Consider the following 20,587-nt stretch of genomic DNA (forward strand, 5'->3'; position numbering starts at 1 on the left):
GGAACTTCTACTCACTAGTGTTCAAATGAATAATTCCAGTTTTTATACCACTACTATTGTTTAAATGTGAGCAAGCCTCTCATTCCCACTCTATTTAATTCTTTAAAAACATTGGTAATACTTTTATAAATTTTAGATAAAATGTGAAAATCAGTTAAATGTAACTTGCATGAAAATGCCCAGAATTAATTTAGTTATTGAAATATTAATTGTAGAAGATCTTAGTAATGCATAAAAGAGAAATATCTGTTAAATATTCAGTTATTTTCAAGATAAAATAATTTAATGAATATGTTTCTGTTCGTATTCGACAGAAGTGGTTAAAATGAGTAAAAAGCCAGTTTTCGTTGTTCTTAAAGTGGCTTGATTTATACAGCTTTGTTGTGTATTTGTTCCTGAGACTCCCTCTGGTGTCTAGGTTTGAAAACATCATTAGGTTAACAGGCATTTAATAACAGTTACTGGGGCTTCCCTGGTAGCTCAGCTGGTAAAGAATCCGCCTGCAATGCAGGAGACCCTGGTTTGATTCTTGGGTCAGGAAGATCCCCTGGAGAAGGGATAGGCTACCCAACTACAGTATTCTTGGGCTTCCCTGGTTCCTCAGACAGTAAAGAATCCACCCGCAATGCAGCAGACCTGGGTTCAATCCCTAGATCAGGAAGATTCCCCTGAAGGAGGGCATGGCAACCCACTTCAGTATTCTTGCCTGGAGAATCCCCATGACAGAGGAGGAGCCTGGCAGGCTACAGTTCATGGGATTGCAGAGTCAAGACCCAACTGAGTGACTAAGCACAGCACAGTACTCTTCAGTTGAACAGATTTTGAAATACATATTTTAAATACAAGATCGTATTTTTCCTTTAATTTTTATTTTGCTTGTATGTTTAATTTGCTTTTAACTGGGGTAGGAGAGGAATTGACTTAGGTGTAGATCTTGCACCATTCAGGATTGCAGGGTTAAAATCAGCTGTCCTACTAGCAGTCTGAGTGGTATTTTTCATGTTCTGTATGAATGATGAGGGTGAAAAGTATTTTGACTCAAAATCACTTTGGGTGACTTTGAATAGCTTGCTTTGATCAAAACAAGATGACCAAAATGACCAAATGGCAATTTCTTTGAAGATAACAGCATTTGACTTTATATGAAAAACTTCTGAATACTTCATATACTACACAGATATTAAAAGTATAATGAATTAAGAAACATCTCCAAATCAGTGGACTTCACCACCATTTAAATGATCTAGATCTTTTCTCCAATAGAAGCATTACATTTTTCAGAGTATTGTGTCTTGTGGTCATTTTAAATTTTCTTCTCACAAATATGTGAATTGAAACTAATGCCTTAATAAAACTGAAAGTTATATATTGATACTGTATACTTCATGATAATTATTTAAATCTAAATGGATTTAAATAATATTGAACCATGGCTCAAATATAGTGAAATAATTATAAAAGTAGTATATACTGGCGTGGCTTATATCAAATGTCTAAAACTCAGGGATAATTAAGTATAAATATATATTCACATATATACACAAATACATTTGGATTTTGGTGACAGAGGTATGCCAGTATGGAAAAACTGGTAGCAAATTAAGTTCTCAGGAAAAGTCATGTGTTAGTACATAAGTGTATGTAGGATTCTTTGCCATTGATTTCATTGCCTTTGGTGAAAATCAGTGTTCCTATAATGTTACCAAAATATCCTTGAAGACACTTAAGAATCCTAAAAATCCTAAAAAACTTGATATATATATGTCTAAATAGAAATGTTAAGTATTCTTATTCTTTCTCAATATTTCCACTAGTAATACATCCTTTCTGTTTTCTGTATACCTCAAACCATCATATATATTCACGTTTTAATACTTGTTATGTGTTTCAGGGTGTTGACGATGCCTTCTATACATTAGTTCGAGAAATTCGAAAACATAAAGAAAAGATGAGCAAAGATGGTAAAAAGAAGAAAAAGAAGTCAAAGACAAAGTGTATAATTATGTAAATACAATTTGTACTTTTTTCTTAAGGCATACTTAAGTAAAAGTGGTAATTTTTGTATATTACACTAAATTATTAGCATTTGTTTTAGCATTATCTAATTTTCTTTCTGCTCCATTCATACTGTTAGCTTTTATCTTGAATGCTTATTTTAAAATGACAGTGGAAACTTTTTTCCTCTAAGTGCCAGTATTCCCTGCGTTTTGGTTTTTGAACTAGCAATGCCTGTGAAAAAGAAACTGAACACCCAAGATTTTTGTCTTGGGGTTTTTGGTGCATGCAGTTGATTACTTCCTATTTTTCTTATCAATTGTGAACTTTAGTGTGAAACAAATTAATGAGGCTTTCAAATCATCCCTATTGTATTGTTTTATCTAGTCACACACATGGATTAATTACTAATTATAACTTCAGTTGAGATTTCATGATTGGTTTTACTGAAACATCGAGGGAACATGAATTTATGGGCTTCCTATAGTTTCATCTTGTAGGTATCATTGTCCTATAGTTTCAGTTACCCTTAATGAATGTCAGGTTACACTGTTCACAAAGGTTTTCTTCTTTCCACTGCTATTTGTCAAATGGTCACGTTCCCTAAAATACTATATTTTTTCTATAAAAAAGGAAAAAAATGGAAAAAAATACAAGGCAATGGAAAATATTAAAAGGCCACTTACTTTCCACATTAGGTAAATTCCTATAATGCTCTGAATAGCTTTTTATGTTAAGGCAGACCCAGTAGGTAATGAGGATTAGAACAAGCATTTTGGGACTATATTTACATGCTTTAAATTTTTGTAATAACAAAAAAATTTTAACATGTATAAAGAATTCTCATAGGAATTAAATACAGTCTCCCTGTGTCAGATTGCTCTTTCTTAGCATAAATCTTTTTCTTGAACTTCAATCTTTAAAAGTAGTTTTAATTCTACTGATAGTGATGTAAAAGATTATTTGGGCCAGTTAGCTTGGTAGGTGTTACAGAGACCAGGGTGGCAAAGCCGGGCCTTGTGTGAACCTTTAAGCTACATGGAGAGTTTCACAGTGTGGACTGCATCCCTGTGGTCCTCCATTGTTGCCATGCCTTGGTTGGTCAAAAACAAGGACTTGCAGAGAGACTGAATAGCTCAGCAAGGTACATTCTCATTATGTCGTAGTCCTACTCAGGAACATCACTTTTTTAAAATAAAAAACCCCAAAAAACAGAACTTAAAAAAAACAAACAAACATTATTTTAAATGAGATTTTCGGTGGGGTGGAAAGATTTTAATTTTTTTTTAAACGATGAAATGAAAAAATGTCAAAATCTTGAGTATTGGCTAGTTCTCTTTAACACTGGCTAAAGTAACATTTTTGTAAACACTTCAGTACAGTCTGGTCCATTATTAAGAATATCTAATGCTTATACAATAAAGTAATGCTAACAAAATGATTCTTTGAATGCATTTAAAATGTTAACTTATTTTAAAATATTTGAACTGAGATAGTGTGTTGAGGTGAAAGTATCACTGGACAAGGAGGAAGTTGACTTAGATTCTAAGTTATGTGTCTTTGATTTTGGACAAATCACTTACTAGCCATTTCTTCATTTTTAAAGAAGTCATCTCAAAGGCTGTATCTAGCTTTATAACTATGTGATTTACATTCAGTTTACATAAGGATATACCTATTTGTCAGTCTCAGCACCATCTGTAACTTTTTACCTGTGTTATCATCTTCAGTGCCAGTCTTAGGCAAAATTGTGCAAGAGGTGAAGTTTATTTTTAAATATCGTTCTCTGCTTCCAGGACTTTTCCCATATTAGTGTTGTCTTGCCTGCCTACCTTACACTTCTCTATGTCCCATGACTTGATGTTTTTTCTTATAATATTTCTCATTTCTCTGAACTCAAGATTTACTGCTGCTTTGGATATCTCCATGATGGCCTCCCATCAAATCATACCAAAATGTCCTATATTGTAAAATTCCTCAGGCTTAACGTAATCTGACAGATACTATAATGGGATTTGACCTAATAGCTAATAGGTCAAATTAGCTAATCAGCTAATAGCTAATTTTCAGATTGTGGCTGTAGCAATTTAATTTTGATCCTCTGAACATCATCTCTTTGCTGCCTGGTTCATCAGTTACAAAGCAGGAGTTTTCATACCTGCTATGAATAGTTAGAACCCTATCCCATGGAAGGAGAATTTAATAAAAGTAGTGCTGAGAGAATTCCTTATGTAATTTACTAGGACTAGCCCTGCTAATAATGATACATTCCATTGTTTTAAAAACTAAAATCTTACCATGAAAGACACTTTCAAATTTAACTCATGTCTTACTCTTTAGCAGAAGTCATTTTTTCAGCAAATATTTCAGTGCCAGGCACTGCCCAAGGCACTGGGGATATTAAGAGTACCCAAACATGGGACATAAGGCCTGTCCTTAAGTAGTGTTTATATTCTAGAGGGTCTATATATCAGTGAGGCATCTGACACATGACCCAGATACAACATAATGCATGTTGTAATTCTGCAAAAAAATGATTTGGTCTCTAAGTTTAGTTTCTTCCAGTTCTAAAATACTTGTTTTGCTCTTATTCCAAAGTAGCTGTTTAGTCAAGCTCTTTTTTAATTAAATCAGTTTACTTCAGTGTTTTAAAGGAGTAAATTTGATTTTTTAATTTGGCATAATTATGTGATTCTATTGAGACAATTATAGTACAAATTAAGTTGTATGTCAGATAATGTTAAAATCCCCCTGCGTGTAGTATGGTCTCTTTGTATAAGTAATTATAATAGATGTTCAAAATTAAATATTGAATTCTAAAAGTTATTTCTTCTGGGTAAAAATAAACAGATGCCTGAGCTAATTCACAGAAAAGGAAACTTCTCTGTAAAAATCAATATGGTTTCTGAGATGCTATATTAAACTACAGGCTTCTGGAACATTAGGTAGGGAGTTAAGACTTGCTTTAGTACCTCCTTTTATTTCTAAACAAGAGAAAGAAATGGCCATACTTCAGGACTTGCAGTGTATAACTGAGGTGATTTTTAGGACTCTTGAATTTTTGATGTAGCTGGGCAACTTTTTTATGGCAGTGGTAATTATCCTTTATTATGTGAATTTTGAATGGTTTAATAAAATGTTTGTTTTTGTAGAGATTTTAAAAGGGGAGAGATAATCCTAGAAATAACATAAATGTTATCTAATTACAGCCTTAAAGATAAAAATCCTTGTTGAAGTTAAAAAAATTGCTAAATTACATAGTTTTAGACATTAACGTTTGTGGAAGAATGTAGCAGAAGTATGTAGTAAAATTTGAGTGAGTATCTCCACTTAGGAATTCTAGGCTCTATTTTAACTGAGTCACACTGCATAGGAATTAGAACCTAACTTTTATAGGTTATCAAAATCTTGGCCACCATTGCACAATTTTGTCCTAAAATATATGGAAACTTTGTGAGGCATGTTAAGTTGCAGTTTACACAAGTTCATCTCATCTGTATTCCAGTGATTTTTTTTTTCCTAACCATTTTTCCTACACATATACACATTTAGGTTTCTTTGTAGGCAGTAAAAACTACCTGCCCTTTCCATCTGTCAAAAAGTAATAATTTATTGATTATTTTGTATTAATGATTTTTAACAACCCATTAGTAACTTTAAAGCTGAATTTATATTTAATAACTTTGTTGTTGATACTGGGTAGCATGAAATCTGCATTGAGAAATTGAACAGCATATAACTGGTAGCTGTAAATTCCTTCAGAAAATGAAATTTCTTTCTTTCTAGAAATATATTCACATCAGTTCCTAAAGATGAGTCATAACTAGTAATACTTGTTTTAATAGTTTTAAGTGCCTGTTTGGGATGATAATAGGCAATTTTAGATGAATTTATGAAAAAAAAGTTATTACCTGCAGAAATGTCAATTATAGACGGTCCCCTTCCCTATAGAGCTAAATGGGTTATGTAATGTTTTATTCAAAAGTTTCCAATTCCACTGTCTTGTGTTTTCATGTTGAAAATACTTTTGCAGTTTTCCTTTGAGTGCCAATTTCTTACTAGTACTATTTCTTAATGTAACATGTTTACCTGGAATGTATTTTAACTATTTTTGTATAGTGTAAACTGAAACATGCACATTTTGTACATTGTGCTTTCTTTTTGTGGGACATATGCAGTGTGATCCAGTTGTTTTCCATCGTTTGGTTGCGCTGACCTAGGAATGTTGGTCATATCAAACATTAAATTTAAAAATGACCACTCTTTTAATTAAAATTAACTTTTAAATGTTTATAGGAGTATGTGCTGTGAAGTGATCTGAAATTTGTAATATTTTTGTCATGAACTGTACTGCTCCTAATTATTGTAATGTAATAAAAATAGTTATGGTGACTATCATAGTGTGTACTTTTTTTTTTTTGGCTGTGCTGCACGACTTGTGGGATCTTGGTTCCCTGACCCTGACCTGGGTCCACAGCAGTGAAAGTGCCAACTCCTAACCACTGGATTGCCAGGGAAATTTGAAACATTATCCCCACAAATGATACAGGATAGTTTATAAGCAACAGATGCTAAATTATATTAGCGTATATTAGTAAATTAGTAAATCTTTTCTTTAGCTTATAAAGCTAGATGTTTTTTATTTGTAAAAGGTGCTGTGAACATTGTGTAAAAGTTTAAGTGTTTGCTTTAAACCACGTTAGGTTTAGGTCCTATGACATACTAACACATTTAGAAGTGGATGCAAACCAAATCTGCCTTTATGACAAAAGAATAGAATAACATAAATCATTACTTTTTATTGAAGAAGGTATTGATATACAACAGGTGATTTGTTTTAAGGCTCAAAGGCATCCAATTGCAAAATTAATACTGGAAATAATTAAATAGGCATATTATGTAATGCCAGTCACTGGTAGGCTGTTTCAAGTTCTTAACTCTATACATATTATTTCTACTAACTGCACTTAAATCATTACCAGATGCTACTTCTTTTGCAGTGAACACTGGATATGTGCTGTTAACGTTTCAAATGGGGTCAAAAATGAGCTCCTTCAAAAGTTAAGGGAAATAAACTTGCAAGAAATTATTCTGCTTAAGTGTTAAATGGCATTCTCTTTTCAGTAAAATGCAGAAATGAGCTAAGAATAATTGGCAAATTTTTCACTAAAACTTAAGTACATTATATTTTCATTCGAAATTGGGTGCTCATCAATTTTTAATAAGTAGTTGGCAATATTATATAGCTAAATTACTATAAAATTGACATTTAACATTAGTTAATTGTTATATAAAAATTGAGCATAAAGGTTGCTGATAAAGCAATAGAAGTTGAAACCTGTTTTAGTTCAGTAAGGCAGCTCAGGTATTTTTAACACAATGTATATCCTTGACACTTTAAATGTTATTTTTGTCATAGCTGGTACATAAACAGCTGGCACTGATCTTCAGTCAAATGATAGTAATACTGATCATTTAGTTTTGTTGGTATCTGAGTAATAGCGTTGTTTCATAGCTCTGTATTTCCTAAGGAAGTATAATGCTTCTAGTTCTTTCATTACAAATTTGCCCCTTTCAATAAGTTCTTTGATCTTCTCTGGGTCCTTCACATCTTTGTTTTTAAGGAAAACATTCTTCAGACGCCTTTTGAAATAGTCTGATCCTTTTGGATAGTCTCGTCCAAGATACAGCAGCTTAAAAAAGAAAGATTATATATTTCTAAACAATCTATGTCATATAACATTTACAAAACTGGCAACGTACGTACTTACATTCTTATAAAGATTCAATACTTCTCCTCTTAAAGAATTGGCCATTTTCAATCATGGAAAATATCCACTTTTATATGTAATATACCTAAAGAAAAAGAAAAATCTTTACAAATAACTGCATTGTAGTCTTGAAAAAGATTTTACCCACTGGTAAACTAGTACTCTTTTTTTTTTTTTTGCCATTCAATAAAAGTTGATTGTGCACTTTTATGTTCCAGGCAGTGAGATGCAGCTGTAAACGTGTCAGGTAAGATAGCTGCTATCACAGAATCAGCATCTCCTGAGGGACATAAAAGATCATTATGAGTTGTGGTAAGCTCTATGAAGGAAACAGAACAATTAGAGAAAGCAGATCATCAGAGATAAGCAGGTGGGCCTCTTACAGAGTGGCATGAATTAGAAATAGACTTGGAATCCCAGCTGCACAGTGTTGTACAGGTTGCTTAATCTTTCCGAACCTCTTTTCTTGTCAGAGGGAGAACTGTGTGCCCTGCTCTCGAGGCAAGGCTCGAACTGTTCGCAGGACACTGGGACAAATCAAGGGTGCCCTACAAAGAAAGGCTAAAGAGTAGGACAAATAGGTGTGAGAGTCAAGCAGGTTCACAGCTAATGGCAAATGGGCAGGAAGATCAGTGATGAAGAGACCAAGTGAACAACCCAGAAAGGGGGTACATGAGGAGCAGGCAATATCCAGTGGGATAGATAAGCTTAATCTTCATGTGTACTTTGTGCTGCTAGTGAGAGGCAGCTCCTTAAAGGCACCATCACAGCCTAAACATAGAAAATAATTCCCAATACTTGTGACGGTTGTGGGGGTTAACTCCTAAATTTCGTACATTATAAACATTTAGTTTGTGATAGGCCCCAAATGAATGTCAATGCCATATATAACCTTAAAATTTCATAATGCCCATTTGCCCATTAATCTAAAATAACATACCTTTTTATATCCCTCATTAACAAATTTTTATTTTAAAATAATTTCATTCAATCTTTCAGAAAAGCTGCAACTCAGATTTAATAACTTTTTTCCCTGAACTATTTGAGGATAAGTTGCTAACATGATACCAAATCAACCTGAATACTTTGTAGTGCCATCCAAAAGAAATACAGTGCAAGCCATCCATGTAATTTTACTTTTGATAGTCCTTATTAAAAAAACAGCTGAAATTATTTTAATAATGTATTATTTTTATCCAAAATATTTTAAGAAGTGTTATGCCAGACATGTTTCTAAGCACCAGTGGCTTAGTTGCTACCATACTGGACAACAGTTTGAGGTACTTTCTGTGAACAAGGATGTTTTCTTACAGCACAAAACAACCATCAGAATCAGGAAATTAACAAGCACTGCTATATTACTACCATTGAATCCACAGCCCTGTGTTTTGCCCTTTGTAGCAAAAGAATCCAATCTACACTGATTACACATTGCATTTAATTTCCATGTCTCTAGCCTTCAATCTGAAAAAATTCCTTAATTTCCTTGATTTTCATAAACTTGACATCTGTGAGGATCACAGGCCATTAATTTTGTAGAAATATGTCTTGGTTTGATGTTAATTTATGGCTAGGTTCAGCTTACATAGTTTTGGCAGAAACATTAGACATGCTTTATTTCATTGCACTCTATTATGTGGACACAATTCCAGTCTGTTCCATCATGGCTAAAGTTAGTTTTGATCACTTGGTTAAGGTGGTGTTTGTCAGAACTCTCCACAGTTACTTTTTTTCCTTTGAAGTTAGCATTTTGTGGGAGGTACCGTGAGACATAAGTATATGTCATCCAGAAAAACCTTTCATCTTGCAAAAACATTAAAAGTAACAGAGCTTATGGTGGTGGTGGGGGGGGGGGGGCGCAGTTTGAGGCATACCACTCAAATCCTCTGCCGTTGTAAACAGAGCACCAATTAAAAAAAACAAATTGGTACCTGGAGAGCTATCTGAGCCACTCAGATTGCTCTCAGTATTGCTGGAGGATACCACAGAGATAAGATGAAGTTTATGAATAGGAGTAGAGGGCTGGAGACCAGGAAGGGATCACAGGAGACAGGAGGAAATCCCTGGGGATGATGGTTTTACCATCATGATTGTGGTGAGGTTTCATAGGTGTAGGCATGAGTCAAATTTATCAAATTGTACTTATACTTAATAAGTGTAGCATTTGTATGTCAATTACATGTTAGTAAAACTGTTTAAAAGTAGTGTAGACATGCTGGCAGAATGCCAAGAGTAGGGCTGGGAGATCCTGAAATGCAGGTGAAAGTAGACATCTAAACCACGAGGCTGGTCAGTAGGGGATTCAACCTGTAACCAGGTCAACAGTTATATACCTCTGGGGTATACAACTAAGCAACTAAGTAGTGTTTTTTTGTTTTTTTTTTTTTTAACAAACATACTTGAAAGGCTTCTGCTGCCAGTATAGCAACTGAGTGAAGACCTTTTCTTGCTGAAGTTTATAGATCTGCTTCTGTGGCTTTTCTTTCTTAGGGAAAAAAAATAGCCAACACTGTTTACATGTTAATAATTGTCTGCATCCCCTATTTACTAGTGATTTATGAGTTCACAGTGACAAGTATACAATGATCAGAACATCTGAGTTCATTAACTTTCTTGTTTTCCTCCAAAGTGCTATTTTTCTGCTTTTGTCTGTTATCACTTGAGCTTTCCTGCATAAATGGTAGTCCTTTTCCAAAAACAAAAAAAAACAAACCCTTTAGAAATCTGCTTAGAAGTTGCAGCTTAGAGACTTTGGGCCTTCACTGAGAGTGATCTAATTGGGCCCTTTATTGGGGAACCTCTGATGTTATCTTAGTCTGTTCCTCCTGGGCTGGTCAGATTCCACAGATAAGAGTCTTCCAATTTACTTCTTAATTTACTAAATTAAGAAGTGGAAAACGACTGAGGGCCTTGCATTCAGCATCATGTATACTCAAATACACCTAACCTGCTCCCAGTGTGATTCTCATGTCCTTTGTATGCCTGAGGACACCCCCACACCATAGATGATTCTGTCCAGAAATAAACCTCTAGTCTTCTGAGAGTGAGGCATGCACTTAGAGGTATTTCTCAAAGAGCTTTCACTTCATCCTCTCTGATTTACTTCATTCTTCATTTCCAAATCCAATGGCCCTGTTCCAGGGCCTTTTTGAGAATTATGCAGTATAAATTGGGCTTTTCAAGTGTGCTAGATGACAGTCATCTGTCTTGCAGCTTCCAAAGTTTGTCATCTCCTCCTCTATTAGTCTAATTTTTTTTAATTTAATTTTTAAACTTTACAATATTGTATTGGTTTTGCCACATATCGAAATGAATCCGCCACAGGTATACATGTGTTCCCCATCCTGAACCCTCCTCCCTCCCCATACCATCCCTCTGGGTCGTCCCAAATGGTTTACTGAAGATTTAGTGCTTTCACGAGTGAAATTAGATGGGTCTATTTAACCCGGTACAGCAACAGCTAATTCCATTTTAAAAACTTTTTTTCTGAGAGCCATTTTTTGTGTTTTAATCTTACTGAAAATGACACTTAAGGAAGAACCTTGTGCCCTTAAAATAACTGTAAATCTACATTAGATGTAATTTCAAATAAAAAATTACAGCCTGTTTAATTCCTGGCAAAGAGCATAGCTCTATTTAATTCACAATTTGTAAAAGCTTTTAGAATGTGGGTTAAATTGTCTTTAGCTGTTTTTTTTTTTTTTTTTTAACAAATTATGCATAAAAAAGGACCTGCCCAGCAAAAAAGTAGCTGCTGTGACCAAGATAAATTTGTCCCATTCCTTGATATATTAACTTTTATGAGCTGAGGAAATGTTTTATTACTGCATACTGACCTTTAGGCATTTAAGTTTACTTTAGCCTTTAGGAGAAACAGGTTTCCTTGGGTGAACTGGTGAAAAATTTAAATGCAGCAGGGACCTGGGGCTGCTCCTTAACTCTGCATAAAGTCATGGAAGTTACTGTTTTTATAAAGAGCCAAATGAGAGGGACTGTGAGAAGTTCCCTATCATTCTAAGAAACCTGGATGGGGGTGGGCATACAATCCACATTGATAGCTCTTTCCCAATGACTTGTGGGCCAAGACTTAACCAACTCCAGTATTGGGTTAAGTGAGAAGGCAATGATAACCAACTCCAGTATTCTCGTCTGGGAAATCCGACGGACAAAGGAGCATGGGCGGGGCTACAGTCCATGGGGTTTCAAAAGAGAAAGACATGACTTTGTGACTAAACAACAACATCTTCGTGCCTAAAGCTATTACTGATCACTCTTCCCCATGAAGTTCAGATTTGACTCAAACAGATGGAGCACATTTCCCCAAAGTAGTTAAGCCTAAAAAGCTTCACACTAAAATTTATCCCAACACACTTGGCTGCACCAAAGGATATGTAATCCGAGAGTCAGGTGGCAAGAGATTTTGCCCCCAAAGCTGGTATTCTGCTTGGTTGAGGCCTACCTAGAAGCCAGATTATAAAAGTGAGTTGAAAGAAGATGGTCATGTATGTTCAGAGGGGCTAGGTACTGCACCTGTCTGGAGGTAAAAGTGAACAGAGGAAATGGGCCTTCTTATTCTTGCAGGCTGTAAGACTAGTAGAGGAGAACTATATAAGCCCATTGGTATAATCTCATAGCAGAGCAGTCGCCTAGAACAGTCTAGCATGTTCTAACACATCCATAGCAAATCCTCCTCCCTGGGGGGAATTTGGTGGAAAGAGAACTTGAGCAAGTCTCTCCCCTGAAATCCTATGATATCAAAATTATTTATGATTACCATCCACACTTCCTTACTCCCATCAGAGCTGACTGAAGTTCTGTAATCGTAAACATTAGTAGTTTGACTGAAAAACAAAAGCTTAGTTCCATACCAGCTTCGGAACTCTATATCAAGTCGACATTAAGAGGTTTTTAATCTTGCTACCAGGGATGTGAAGGTGAAATGTCATAGCTATGACCAATATGGATTTCTGTGGGGAGAATAACACTTTAACCTACAAAGACTAGCTCAGTCAGAAATACTTATTTAATAATACCTTTGGTCAATGAAATTGCAAGAGACAGCGCATTATAAAATTACAATCAGAGATGAGAAATGGTGGCAAGAATTTTAAAGCATTTCACGTCTTGTCAGGCTAAAATGGGGTTTAAGCCTAAACGGGGTTTAGATCTAAATTCATACGGAATTCAGATACGCTTTGGAAGGTTAATTTCTCAGTCTCTTAATTTCTTCTAGTTTTCCTGTTGGTCTAAGCTGCCAGAGTTTCTTCATGTTGGTAGACCGACATTCGAAGGGTTGTGCTACCGGTTAGTACACTGTGACCTTGACTCTGGGCACAGAATTTAGCGCGTCTTGCTGGGTCTCTGAGACCTCCACCAGTAAGGAATACGTTACCAGGAACTGCTTCAAATTATTTCCAGTTCTTGTTTAGAGCTCCTCTTGAAAAAACAAAACAAAACAAAAAAAACACCAAAAAACAGCATATACCTTGATAGCTCAGGTAATAAACAACCAGGTGCAGGGAGAAGAATCTGAAGGTCATTTAAAAATAAACAACCCTCTGGGAGCCAATTTACCTCTTTTCCTAAACTGCCAATCGAGCCCGGCCCCCCGCTGGTCTAAGCGGTGACGGCCCAGGAAGCCGACCCGGTGTCAGCTACTTGACCCAGTTGCGTAGCCGGCGGCCCCCTTCCTTCTCGAAATCCGCAAAGAAAGATTCGCCCCAGCAAATCTAGGGAAACAGGGAGAGGGGCTGTCAACGTCGGAAGACGCACACAAGCCCTTTTCCTACACCTGTTGGTCCTCGCCCAGAGCATACCGCCTCCAGACTGAAGCGTCCGGAAAACAAAGTAAGACTCCTCAGCGCGGCACTCACGCACTTTCCGGCACGCCGCAGCCGTAAACGCAACCCTCAGCTCCAACGCTGAAGGCTGTCGACCGAGGCGGGCGGCAGGCTGTAGTGGGGCGGAGCAACCTGTCAGGGAAGTGGGTAGGGCGCCGTCCGGAAGAACCCCAGCGCGACTGCGCGGACCAAACGCGAGGCTCTCCGCAGCGGCCCTGGGGCGCCAGTGGGCGGGGCTTGTCGTCCTGACAACGCGGGAGCGTTTGTCACACAACCCAGAGATCACACTTGGCCGACTACCGAGGTCGTGTATGCATCAGCATGGTGAGCAGGGAACGTAGGGGAGCAGGGTCAAGGGGCGATCATTGATGCTCCTGCGCCGTGTTAAATGATATGGCAAGAGCCTGTCATATTTTATTAGAGGAGAGCGAGTCGGTTTAGGAAAGACCCCATATCCTTAGGGGGGATGGACCTCTCCTGAAGTATGGCCTTCCATTCGGGGTCAGATGGACCGGAGAGAGAGTCCAGACCGGTTTCTGCAAATGGGGAATGGCCAGTTTGTGGTGTTTTAATCAGATCAGCTGATGTTTTAATCTCCAGCTGCTGCTAAATTCAAATATTCGTCTCAATTTAGTTACTCTTAGTCGTGATAGACATTCCTGTGAAATTCCTTTTTTTTTTTTTTTAATTGCATCTTGGTGGAAATGCATAGGTTTTTTTTTTTTTTGGCCACCTCAGCAATTAATTGAAAGCTGCTGCAGTTTACTCTGCTTTGAAAAGTTGTTTTGTGTGGTCTTTTGTGGAAACTTGAATTGTTTTGTGATTCAGAGTATGCAGCCTGCCTGGTGTTTAAGTATGATAAAGCTTCTTGTTTTGTTTTTCTGCACTCTTCAGCTGTCATGTCTTCTCCAGGAACACAGACCAACATGTAGCTATAACATGTTCTCGTTTCCCATTTTCTTAAACGTGATTTCCATCTTCTCCAGTGATTAAAACTAGATGAAAGTGGAAAGTGTAATTAGTTAATTATTTAATTCATTAATTAAGGGAAAATATGGAGCATACTCTTTGTGCTTGGCACTAAACTGAAACGAAGTACACGAAGGTGATAATTACAGTCTCTCCCTTGTATGGAAGACAGACTTAGCAAATTAATTACAATACAGTTTTATAACTGTAATCATTGAAGTGACTACGATGGAGTAACACAAAGATGGGAATGTTAAAATTAGGGCGGGAGAGGAAAGGGGGATGGGAAGAGCAGAGCAATGCTTTTCAAGCTGTGTTTTAAAGTATGATGAATTTACCGGAAGTAATGAGAAGAAACAGTGTGGAGAGCGTTTATGTCAGGGAGAACAGAAAGTAAATGGATTTTAAACTGACTTAAAGCTGCTGATAACTTAAGGGAATAGGCACCTATTTATTATTTTCCAACCAGTACACAAGTCTCTTGTTTTTAGATCCCTTTGGCAGTCTTTCTCAAAATGTGGCTTCTGGAAAATTGGAATAAGCCCGGAATGGACTTGCCAGGCGGCTCTAGTGGTAAAGAACTTGCCTGCCAATGCAGGAGACATAAGAACCACAGGTTCCATTCCTGGGTGGGGAAGAGCCCCTGGAGGAGGGCATGGCAACCCACTCCAGAATTCCTGCCTGGAGAATCCCATGGACAGAGAGGTCTGGCAGGTTATAGCCTATGGGGTTACAAGAGGTGGACACTACTGAAGCGACTTAGTACGCATGCAAGCCTTGAATACCAGTTCAAGTGCAGATTTCAGGAACAGACTGGACTCCAGATCTAAGTATTAGTTTCCTAGGACTGCCAAGTAACAACATACCACAAACTAACTGGCTTCACCAATAGAAATTTATTGTTTCATAGTTTCAGAATCTAGAAGTCTTAGATTAAGGTGTTGTCAAGGCTATTCTCACCCTGCAGGTGCTAGCTTCTGCTTTTTTTTGTCTTGTGGCAGCATTATCCCATTCTTTGGTGTTCTCTGAGTGTGTGTGTGTCTGTGTCCACATTTCCCCCTTTTTACAAGGTTTCCAGTCTTATTGAATCAGAGGTCCGCCCTATTCCAGTATGACCTCATCTTAATTATATCAGCAAGGACCCTCTTTCCAAACAAAGAAACACTTGGAGACACTGGGAGATAGGACTTATGTATGAATTTTGAGGGGACACGATTCAACTCATATCATGAACTGAATTACTTATGGGGAGAGAGAAGTGAGTATGTACACTTTTAGGCCAGGAATATGCATTGTTATAACAGGCATCCCAGGTGATGCTTATGCTCTCTGAGAACTACTCTACTACTGGATGCTCTTATGATTTGCAGGAAGAATGAGTATATGTGGCTTCCCTGATAGCTCAGTTGGTAAAGAATCTGCCTGCAATGCAGGAGACCCTGGTTTGATTCCTGGGTTGAGAAAATCCACTGGAGAAGGAATAGGCTACCCACTCCAGTATTCTTGGGCTTCCCTTGCAGCTCAGCTGGTAAAGAGTCTGCCTGCAATGCAGGAGACCTGGGTTTGATCCCTGGGTTGGGAAGATCCCCTGGAGAAGGGAAAGGTTACCCTCTCCAGTATCCTGGTCTGGAGCATTCTATGGACTGTATAGTCCATGAGGTTGCAAAGAGTCGGACATGACTGAGTGATTTTCACTTTCACTTGATTATATGTACTTATCCCAAACTTGCCTCACATTAAAAGCATTAATGAGAGATGACAGTTTGCCCACCTTTAAAATGTAGCTGCTTTGGAACAGGGCCATTGCTGTTTACATATTCTGCTGTATAGAATTTATTTCAAGGTGGACATATGTTAACTATTAATGATAGCAAGTATGGTAAAAATAAAACACCTTTGTAAAAGTTGTGCGAGTCGAGTCACCATTCTTATGTCATCTCTAGTATATCAGAGAACTTTGTGTGTAAATCATTAATAAATACCTGTTGAATGAATTAATGAGATATATGCACTTTATAAGAACATATAATCTACTGCTTGATGTCAGTTTTAACATTTATATTTTATATAGTGATAACCTTATGGCTTGAACCATAACTTCTCTTGTACTAGTCTTCAAATGTGGAAAGTATATCATCTTACAGTCACATGATCCCCTACAAATTCCTTACCAGAAATCTAGTGAACACAAGGGCCAAATCAGGAAATTACAAGTAGTATTACTAAAAAATACTTGTAAATATTTAGTGAAATGCTGTACTTTCTAAGATCTAAAAAAGCATACCTCTGCTTTAGGACACGTTGCTGAATAGAATCACTTTGCCATAGCTTTGCCTGTTTTAAATTACTGATTCTTTTCCTATAAAATCAGCAATCTAACTTGATAGAATGACTATTTCTCTGTGATGTGAAATCATTCCCACACATTTAGGCTTGACGTTAATACCAATACTTAGTTAATGATTTCTTGTTCTTTAGAACCCTTTAAATCAGTGCCTTCTTGACTGGTATTCTGTTTCATAATCAGATATTTCATTAAACACGGATCATTGATTGTCATAAGAAAGTGTAAAATTTACTTACAAAAGATGCTTCAGTGGGTGAACTATCATAGTGTTTTATAGACTTGTAGTTCTGTCTGAATTCTTTCCTAAAAAAACCTTTTGAGATAATTTTAGATTTAAAGAGAATCTGCAGAGGGTACAGAAAGTTCCCTTGTCTTTTTTACCTAGCTTCTCTTAATTTTAACATGTTAGGCAATCATGATATTTTTGTTTAAAATGTATGAATTATTTTTTAAATTTATCAATTCTTTTGTTTTTCCAACTTTTAGGCTCCCAAAGCAAAAAAGGTAGGTAGAAATTATTTCTCAAAATAGTTTTAAAGAGCTGACATTGTACAAATTGAATTTTTAAAACATTTTCTGGTAGTTGTATTATAGTTTGTAGAGTTTACTAAGCTTAGTTTTTAGACATTAATGCTATCTAAATCATTGAATAATCCTTTACAATAACAGGACATATTTCAAATTTGATGTAGAAAAATGGTTCTAATTTCACAAAGACTTTTTTAAGATAGGCTTTAATTTTTACTTATGTCTAGATTGAAAGTATTTTATTATTTGTGCTCTAGAAAATTTTGGATTAAGAAGCTTTTTCTTCATTTCAGATAGACCCATAAAAATTTAGGTCCAAAACCTTCTGTGACTAAAAGTGAACCCTAAGATAATATGTTTCTAAATGGGTTGCATGGTAACATGTACTGAATTTTTCTGTGCTTTGTTAAAATTTCCATTCCTTGAAGGATGTCTCAAGTAACTTTTTCTCTCTTCACTGAGTAGATTTATACTTTAAAGCAGCGATTATAGTCTCTTACTGGCAAACATATACATAGTTCATTTAACCTAAAAGTTCTTTTTTTAATCAGTTGCCAAAGGATTATCATGCAAAAAATGTGTCTATTCTTAAAAAATTGGCAACCTGATAACACTGTCCCCATAAGGGAACAGTTGGCTAGACAAGTGACAGCTACCCCTTTTTGGAAATGCTTCCCCTTTTGTTGTAGTCCAGACTATGACCAAATCTCTTTCATTATTTACCTCTCTGGTCCCAACGGGATTTTGATTTGGAATGCCAGATTTAAGTCATATCTGAAGAGTCACCACTCTGTTAATTTCCTATCATTTTTTCTTGTGAAATCAATTGTACTATGTTCTAATAGCACATGAATTAGAACATACCTCAATTATAATACCTGTCATTTTATTGTAATAATTTTTCATTGTGAGCTGCTTAAGGTCAAGAACATGTTTTATTTATTTTTGGATCCATAGTGTTTAGTCTGGCACATAGTAGAAATTCACTGAATATTTGTTGAATAAATATATAATACTCCATTTGCCCTACCATTACTTTAAAACACTTGGGCCTATGATTATTTAAGAAGAAATGCTTCTATAAATGTGTCTTTGGTATTTATACAGTTAAACATTTTTTCAAAAAATACTGTTGAGTGCCGTCAGTGTTTGCTTTTCTCAGTCACTTGAACCCACTACCCACCTGATACTGTGTTAGGGACTGTGGATATAACTGAGCGACATTTATAAAGCACAGTCTTATGGGGAGTATTCTGGAGGACTACAGTCATTTATATATGGGTCTACAGTAGTTTATTAGTTTGTGTGGACATTTCATTTTTGGCTTTACATAGTGAAATCTTAGAGGCATTGTTTTAAATATGAAAAGTTTTCACTTAATGATGTCATATTTTTATTAATTCTAGGATACTCGTCTTTTTACATTTCACATTTTAACATGACTGAAATTGAGATATATCTTACGGTTGCTAATAGCTTCCAATCATTGTAGTCCTGAATTGACATCTTTTTCCTCCAGAGATGTTTGCTTCTGTCAGTCACATGGGCTTACTACCAACCCAGTACTACTTTAAATTCTCTTCTTGAGGGTTTTTGGACCACACTAATGATATAAGTCAGACTCATGAACTGGCTTGTGGTTTAAATTTTGAGGGATTTTTTTTTTCTTTCTTTCTATTCATTTTCAGGATTGATAGATGCAAGTTTCCTTGCTATGTCTTTCTGTATCGTGGGTTCATTTGTGTTTACCTAGCATCCAGCTGTATACAGTCATCTTCTTTTACATTTCTATCTTGGGAATGTAATCTGTTTCCTTTTTTGGTATAACAATTTATACCAGTTTATAATAATTTATAATTTATAATAATTTAAAGGTACATCTTACATTCGATGGCATTATAGATTCTATGGAGTAAATATATCTTGGGGACCTTTTTTGTTTGAACGCATTGAGGTTGCATCCCTTCTTTTCACAGCTGTATCACATTTCATGGAAGTATGTCTATGATTTTCATATTGTTCCTACTTTTTGCTACCACATACAAGATAGAAATGAAGACTCTTGTATATAAGACTTTGCAAACATATGAAAAAATAGTTGCTTCATTCATTTTGCAGTGTTCTAGGTAGTTAAGAGTACAGCAGCAAGACAAGGGTCCCTGTCCTCTTGAAGCTTACATTCTTTTTTTTCCAAGCTTTATTAAGATATAATTGACATATAACATCATGTAAACTTCAAAGTATACAATGTAATGATTTGACATAAGTATGTGAATATTATGAAACAATTACCAATATGATTGCTTAATACATCCATCACCTCACATAATCACCACTTTGTATGAGTATACATGTGTTGAGAACACACACATACATACACACATATCACACATCACATTTTCTTTATCCCTTCATCTGTAGATTGACAGCACTTGTTTTCAGTCTTGACTTGTGAATGACATCTCACTGCACATGAAGCTGCAGATATCCCTGAAGAGAGCGATTTAATTTCATGATGCTTGCATTCTGTCTGGGGAGGGGAGGTGAAGAAAAAAGTATAATTTTAGATTGCTTGGAATGTACAGAAAACCAAGAAAGGAGTCAGTGAGAAATGTAGGGTAGGGTGTAATGGTGATGCTATTTCGTATAGGGTGAGTGAAGAACTAAAGTTTGAGAAGAGACCTGGTTGAAATGACATTCTAGGCAGAAGAAACGGTTATTGCAAAGACCCATAGTTGGGACTGACCTTGGTGGTTAGAATCTAAGTGAGCAAAATAGAAAATGAAAGATAAAGCATGAAGTGCGGGGTGGTGAGGGTAGAGGGCTGGGCAGAAGGATTGGGGGAGAGAAGTAAGAGCCAATTCATAGTCATGTAGGCTATGGTGAAATGCCTGGATTTTATTCTGAGCGTGGGAGAGTTGTACACAGAAGAGTGACATGATCTGATTTACATCTTTAAATGGTCACTGGAAACTTCACTGTAGGGAAGCAAGAGTAGAAGTAGGAGTGCCAGTTAGGAGGCCACTGCATCAGTGTCGGTCTGAAGTCTTTACGCCAAGGTGAACTCTTTCCTGGAAAAAAAAAAAATCTACTGTCTCTAAGTCCTGTCCTTTTGCCATTGCATCTCTCCTTCTGCT

The 20,587-nt window shown here is 36.3% G+C and overlaps 3 protein-coding genes across 46 annotated transcripts in view; 2 read left to right on the plus strand and 1 right to left on the minus strand.

Moving 5' to 3' along the window:
• KRAS (KRas proto-oncogene, GTPase) overlaps positions 1-6,393 on the plus strand; it is a 42,509-nt gene extending 36,116 nt beyond the window's left edge. For 6 of the 9 annotated variants that reach the window (XM_086401731.1, XM_086401732.1, XM_086401725.1 and 3 more), the window contains one exon: positions 1,892-6,393. In XM_086401731.1, the coding sequence (XP_086257857.1) occupies positions 1,892-2,008 (117 nt within the window). In that variant the 3' untranslated portion in view covers positions 2,009-6,393. The remainder of the gene's footprint in view (positions 1-1,891) is intronic. The other 3 variants (XM_086401728.1, XM_086401726.1, XM_086401734.1) reach the window with 2 other exon arrangements.
• Positions 6,394-6,779: 386 nt separating this feature from the next.
• ETFRF1 (electron transfer flavoprotein regulatory factor 1) lies at positions 6,780-13,859 on the minus strand. Of its 2 annotated transcripts, none has more exons than XM_086401735.1 (4): positions 13,583-13,859; positions 13,341-13,495; positions 7,767-7,851; positions 6,780-7,688 (listed from the first exon to the last, which is right to left on the minus strand). In XM_086401735.1, the coding sequence occupies exons 3-4, from the start codon at positions 7,809-7,811 to the stop codon at positions 7,467-7,469; spliced, it is 267 nt and encodes an 88-aa protein (XP_086257861.1). In that variant the 5' UTR covers positions 7,812-7,851; positions 13,341-13,495; positions 13,583-13,859; the 3' UTR covers positions 6,780-7,466. The 2 variants fall into 2 exon arrangements, with proteins under 2 accessions (XP_086257861.1, XP_086257862.1); XM_086401736.1 differs by having other exon boundaries at positions 13,644-13,838.
• DNAI7 (dynein axonemal intermediate chain 7) overlaps positions 13,854-20,587 on the plus strand; it is an 88,027-nt gene continuing 81,293 nt past the window's right edge. For 30 of the 35 annotated variants that reach the window (XR_015164170.1, XR_015164172.1, XR_015164171.1 and 27 more), the window contains exon 1: positions 13,854-13,930. Coding sequence is in view for 9 of the 35 variants with exons in the window: in XM_086401708.1 (XP_086257834.1) it covers positions 13,918-13,930 (13 nt within the window). In the remaining 26 variants the exon portion in view is untranslated. Of the gene's footprint in view, positions 13,931-17,408; positions 17,427-20,587 lie in introns of all 35 variants that reach the window. The other 5 variants (XR_015164186.1, XR_015164187.1, XR_015164177.1 and 2 more) reach the window with 1 other exon arrangement.

The sequence above is a fragment of the Bos grunniens genome, chromosome 5, assembly GCF_055505025.1.
Source record: "Bos grunniens cultivar Pamir isolate PY7600 chromosome 5, Bosgru_T2T1.0, whole genome shotgun sequence".
In the NCBI taxonomy this organism is placed as follows: Eukaryota; Metazoa; Chordata; class Mammalia; order Artiodactyla; family Bovidae; genus Bos; species Bos grunniens.

Coding starts and splice junctions, on each gene's coding strand:
- ETFRF1 (XM_086401735.1), bottom strand. CDS start 7,811: ATGGCCAATTCTTTAAGAGGAGAAGTATTGAATCTTTATAAGAAT. Junction 7,689..7,766: donor TATTGAATCTTTATAAGAAT/GTAAGTACGTAC, acceptor TTCTTTTTTAAG/CTGCTGTATCTTGGACGAGA.